Genomic DNA, 5,831 nt, shown 5'->3' with positions numbered 1-5,831 from the left:
ACAAAACTAAGCAAATTTTGAAGCATAGATAGATTAATAATTGCTAATAAAAACTCATTATATAACTCTATTTTGTGCAATTCTTTTTTACTATTAATTAAACTTACTTTTGAGCTATCTAAGCTATGACAAGCTTTCTGGCATCTCAATAAATCTATCAAATCTCGTTTACTCTCAGCATTTTTAGATTTCTGTCGTCGATAATCCAAAACAGATTCTTGAGATAATTTAGTAACTTCTGATGAACTCTTTAGAGGTCTATTATAACTTTTACGCCCCAATCCTTCTCTATTAGATTTTAAATTAATTTCAACAGGTTCTACCCGTCCTGTTTTATCTTTGCCAATTCCTTGACCCGGCTTGTAACCCATCTTTTGTAACAAAGAGAAGCCTTTGTTAGCGGAATCCAGAGCATTGTTGAGGCCCTCATTTCTGCGTTCTGCTTCAACGACTTTTAAAGGTTTATTTTTTAGTTTTTCTTCGGCTTGTTTTCTGGTGATTTCAATGAGTCTCTGTTTAGCTCTACTTTGTATAAGACCTGGTTTAACATCTTCGACACTGTAATTTGCGAAATACTTGTATAGCGAAAGATCGGCATTGCAATGAAAATACCCTTACCATTGGGTTAATATATTATCAGACATGTAATCATATTCTTCTTCTGACATATTGGACTTAATTAGTATTAGGATTCCAAATTTCTTTTGTTTATTCGTATCCCAAGAGAATGACAACTATATTAAACAACGTTTTACTATTAAATGCCAAATCAGTTTACTGTCAAATTGTTAAAAACGAGCGGCTCAAAATAAACACGGAGCTAATTTCTATAAAGGTGCATCCACACCTAACGAACAGACATGATGAACAGATGGATGTCATACCAACATACGAAACAAAACCGAGAATAAACATAATCTACCAACATTAAAAGACAAAAAATCTTTGTGCCAACATTCGAAACAAAACTGGAAAAAATATAATAAATATAATACTAGTCAAAATAATTATTTACGAAAGCGGTTCTTTTTCAGTTATATGATCATACATGTCTCTTCACAAATCACAACCAATATTATTTCAGGGAACCAAACATAGTTATTTAAAATCTAGTACATTTTTGTTAGAAATTATTAATTAGGACATCGCAGAGTGTTTTTGTCTAGTTCAGCGGTTTCCAACCTTTTCTTCCTTGCGCCCCCCTTTCGAAAGAAAAAAATATTGCGCTCCCCCTAATTTTTCTAACAGTTTAATTTAAATATACTAAACTGAAATTATGCCAAATAATGCACAGTATTATAAAAATATACATACAAACATAACTATTAATTATAAGTTTTTTTTTTTTTAATTTAATGAAAACAAATCATAGAATAATAATTAACACAACATTAAAAATTTAATGCGACGGTTGAGCTTGTTTTTAGCACAAATTTTCTCAAACCGCAGCATTATTGTAAAAATTGCGGTTCTCAGTTCCTTTTCAATCACTAAGCGAGATCGGCACTTTGTTTTTAATACTGCTTCTGCAGAAAAACCTGTTTCACATAAGTAAGATGTCACAAATGATAATAAAATTCTAAAGCATTATTTGTTAGGAAAATCGTCGAAAAATGGTAACGAAAACTTAACAATATTCTTTTCGACCTGAAACATCTGCTTCAATGTACTATCACTAGATAAATCAATTACAGTAGAACTCCAATTATCCGATAATTAATGGGGACCGGGACCCATTCGGATAATCAAATATTCGGATAATCGGAGTTTTTTTTAAAAATTGCCATTGGAGAGAAAAAAAGTTACGTTTTGATATTGCACTATTTTTTTTATTGAATTAAATGAAAGAAACGACATTTTCACATGTTTTAAATATAAATAAAATGTACTTAAACGAGTTAAAAAAAAAATGTACAATTTTAGAAATAAAAATCATTGTTTTGTAAACATCTCCATCAAATCAAAACAAACAATGTGCCTACACTGGCTTTGCTGGTGGAAGAATAATAGCGCGCGCACTTAGACTTTTTTTGGACAATTTTTTTTCTGAAAGTGATTCGGATAATCGGCGATTCGGATGGTCGGAGTTCGGATAATTGGAGTTCTACTGTATTACTAGTATAATCAAACAATTATTATTACTGCTCTCGTGTTGAATGACCAAAATCATCATGTTTTTCAATCTTAAATGGATTTCTAATCCATTCGTATTTGGAAATATCTATATGTTTAAAGTAATGCGAAAATTGGTTCCTTAAACTGTAGTAATATGACTGATAATAAGATCTTTACTTATTTCTATTTCATCAGTCACACAAGTAATTTCAAGCTCAAACACTCTTAGAAGTACTTTGAGTAGTTATTTTGCTGATTTGTTTTTGACACTTACTCAGCATTTAAAAATAATATTTTTGAAAGAGCTTTGCGTCCCTCCCTGGAACGATATGGCGCCCCTCTGCGGGGCCGCGCCCCACAGGTTGGAAATCGCTGGTCTAGTTATTTTATTTACCCAGGTAAATGTTATTCAGGTTGTTTTTGTTTGCTTAGTGTGTTTTAACTCTATTGTAGGGCTTATATTCATAGTCCACTGAATTAAGATAAGGACTTCAGCCTAACCGTATAGGTAAAAAATGAACATAAAAATAGCTACAAGAGTCTTGTACAAAGAGTCATGTAACATTTGATTATTAAAACTTAACTCGTATGTATGTATGTGTATGTTTGTACGAGATACATCTGATTACGTTTTCTAATAATGATTAACATACGTACTATTTACAATATAATCCATGTCACAGATCTGTTAATGCAGAAGTTCTTTCCTATAGTAGGTGGAGCAACAAGCACAAAGCTGTTCGCTTCATACAGGGCAATAAAAAACATTTACCCAAAAATATTAGGTATAATTTTCAGTACAAGTTTAAGCGTCAATAAGAAAGCACATAAGAAAGTACCCACGTAACTCATGAAACCAGCTAAATAAATTATACATTGATCTATCAAACTCGATCTATAAACTCAAAAATAAGAGCTGTTGCGAAAAAATGGAACATATTTGTAATATAGATGCAAAAAAAAAAATTTAAGGAAAAAACAAAAGTGTCAATTTTGTAATGCAGTGTTATTTTTAATAATTGCTTCTAAATATTAGAAAGTTTGTGCAATTTTTCTTGATGCAAAATTGCCACATACACCAAATTTAAATTTAAAGCTGAACAAACAAAGTATGTCAAGTAACATGCAATCCAAATCAATTATTTATATTTGATTGACACACCTGGGCCTGGACTAAAAAAGCTTATAAAACCACTAAGTCTTGTCTGGGTATGTAGAGTATGGTATGACAGCTTTGCATTTGATGTTTCGAATATCTTTCTTCGTAATTACTGATGCCCTTAATGGTAATTGTCCTTCATTAGCTGCATTTCTAATATTGTTCACAATTGTGTCATCTGAAACTCCTGCTATAACTTGATCTATAACAAATTGGTAGAGTTATTAATAAAACAAAAATGTATTTAATTTTATAATCATACAAGTCAATAAAAATTTACCCTTGATATGTTCTTTCAGGCTCTTGTCTAATGAAATAAATTTTATTTGTTGAGTGTGTCCCACGTGTGTCTTCCAAAATTCAACATGAACTGTTCCATTGTGATTAATTGTACAACTAATCCTTGATGGGCAAGCATATCCGGTTTTGTTGCTCGTTTTAGTAAACAAGCGTACAGTGGGTTTCTGATCATATGTATATGACCTGTGGCAATCGAAATAAATTGTCTTGTCATCAGTTTTTGATTTGTATCCTGAATTGGCTTTTACATAATGCGATAACTCCTTCTGCTCTATGTCCGCTTTCCATAATTCAAAATCTACAAAGAAGTCAAAAATGTAGATAATTAGGTAATTAGGTTATAAATTATGAGAGAGTAGACTTCAAACCTTGAATGTTTTGAAACACAAACTGTTCATAATCAATTGTAGTCTTGTGATAGAATTCAATATGATCATATAAACCTGTGTACCTAGAAAAAACAGAAGAGCAGGGAGCGAATGGACATCTTATTCTTGTTTTTTTTGATGGTGAGCCTACAAAAATGATTTATATGTAACAACAATAAATAATATGAATGTACATATATAAAAACACTACATACCTTTAAAATTTTCCTTAGAACTGATTGGGGAACTGGGAATGGGAGGCGTGTGAATTTGAACTTTGGTGGAGGAAGTGCAAGGATGCGGCGATAAACTTACATGGGGATGTTTGTGAAGACGATCTGATATGGAAGGAGCAGAGGAAGGAGAAGAGCAAGCAGAAAGCGGATATCTTAGTTTCTCTTTTGTTGATGGTGTACCTACAAAAATGATTTATATGTAACACAACAATAAATAAAATGAATGTACATATATAAAAGCACTACATACCTATAACATTTTCCTTAGAACTGATAGGGGAACTGGGAATCTGAGACCTGTAAATTTGAACTTTAGTAGAGGAAATGCAAGTGGTGTGGGGGCGTTTGTGAAGAGGATCTGATGTGGGTATAGAATTGAACTTTGTGAGAAAACTTGAGGGTGAAAGTAAATTGTTAGGTGATGGCAAACATGAAGTAGTATATGAGCTGGGTAAAGAAGGATACTGTATACTTGTTTTAGTGAAGTCTTCGGTGAGATAATGGTGAGATAACGGAGAAGATTGTGCAGGTGAAGGGGTAGGGATATTATTATGAACTTGGCTCACATGACGAGTTAATAAATATTTAAATTTAAAAGTTTTAAGGCAGAAAGCACACACATTGGGATAAACAGCAGTTGGCTCCTTGTCATGCTTTTGTCTGATGTGGCGATACAAGGATGCACGAGCAGTGAATGGAATCTGACACTCGGTACAGAAATAGTGGCCATCCATGATGCTACGTTAAATTTAAGTAATAAAGTTAAATATAAAATAAAAGGAATGAAGGTAATAAAACGTATCGTAATAAATGGAAATAAAATTAGAAGCTAAAAAGAAAAGATATAAAAGAGAGCTTATAAATGCTATTGATTGTAAACTAAATATAAACTTACATAAGCAAAATCTAAAAATAAGCTTATAAAATAGAATGTAACCTAAAGCAGAAAATATAATAAAACGCTTACTTGAAACGAAACCGACGCGACCCGATACTCGGCACAAAAATGACAGAGAGACGCGCATGCGCTAAATATTCCACGAGATGAGTTACTGCTTAAATTTTGACAGGTTATGCTCTATCCCGGAGACAACTTCAGAGCGTAGGTGCTTTTTAAACGTCAAAATCCATCTGTCATGTTAGTAGAATTTAGTCGCCCCTCTCAAATAAATGTTCTCTCTTTTATCTATCTTATTTTATCTCAAAATAAATATACTCTTTTTTATCTATGTGTTATACTTATTTATCTATCACTACTCTTCTTTTATCTATGTATCTATGCTATGTGTTCTCTCATGTCTGATCTCAAGGTGCGTCCACACCTAACGAATGAACACGATCGAACATAAACAAACATGGCGAGCAATGTTCCGCAACTTGCAGTGGCGGATCCAGGGGGGGGTCACGGGGGTCATGACCCCCCCCTGAGCCTGTTTTAGGACTTCGATAAAACAACAAAATTTTGTTATTCAACAACAAAATTACTTCATAATGTTTTTATTCATGTATTTTGGGACCAAACACATTTTATAACTTGAATGTTTAACTTATTATAGACGAATGGTAAGGTCCTAAAATTTAAGAATTTTCTAATGCGAATATACGTTCTATACATAATTTTGAATCAAGTATTACAGTTTAGGAAAAAAAATT

The 5,831-nt window shown here is 32.4% G+C and overlaps 2 protein-coding genes across 2 annotated transcripts in view; both read right to left on the bottom strand.

Annotated features, from left to right (window-relative positions):
• Window positions 1-830, bottom strand: part of LOC113385594 (G patch domain-containing protein 11-like) — a 1,859-nt gene extending 1,029 nt beyond the window's left edge. The window contains exons 1-2 of the mRNA XM_026623444.1: window positions 619-830; window positions 108-558 (exon numbers count right to left, since the gene is read on the bottom strand). Coding sequence (XP_026479229.1) covers window positions 108-558; window positions 619-668 — 501 coding nt within the window. The 5' untranslated portion in view covers window positions 669-830. The remainder of the gene's footprint in view (window positions 1-107; window positions 559-618) is intronic.
• A 2,479-nt stretch (window positions 831-3,309) lies between these two features.
• LOC113385593 lies at window positions 3,310-5,202 on the bottom strand. The gene is made up of 6 exons (XM_026623443.1): window positions 5,146-5,202; window positions 4,429-4,916; window positions 4,158-4,358; window positions 3,943-4,089; window positions 3,555-3,872; window positions 3,310-3,476 (listed from the first exon to the last, which is right to left on the bottom strand). The coding sequence occupies exons 2-6, from the start codon at window positions 4,910-4,912 to the stop codon at window positions 3,310-3,312; spliced, it is 1,317 nt and encodes a 438-aa protein (XP_026479228.1). The 5' UTR covers window positions 4,913-4,916; window positions 5,146-5,202.
• Between the last annotated feature and the right edge of the window lie 629 nt (window positions 5,203-5,831).

This window comes from Ctenocephalides felis, unplaced genomic scaffold (genome assembly GCF_003426905.1).
Source record: "Ctenocephalides felis isolate EL2017-DRISC unplaced genomic scaffold, ASM342690v1 CF-g0.4_SCAFFOLD_03571, whole genome shotgun sequence".
Lineage (NCBI taxonomy): Eukaryota > Metazoa > Arthropoda > Insecta > Siphonaptera > Pulicidae > Ctenocephalides > Ctenocephalides felis.
The sequence above is the reverse complement of the archived record's forward strand: the minus strand, read 5'-3'. Positions and strand labels throughout refer to the sequence as shown.

Coding starts and splice junctions, on each gene's coding strand:
- LOC113385593 (XM_026623443.1), bottom strand. CDS start 4,912: ATGGATGGCCACTATTTCTGTACCGAGTGTCAGATTCCATTCACTGCT. Junction 4,090..4,157: donor TTCTAAGGAAAATTTTAAAG/GTATGTAGTGTT, acceptor TCATTTTTGTAG/GCTCACCATCAAAAAAAACA. Junction 3,873..3,942: donor TGTGTTTCAAAACATTCAAG/GTTTGAAGTCTA, acceptor ACTTCTTTGTAG/ATTTTGAATTATGGAAAGCG.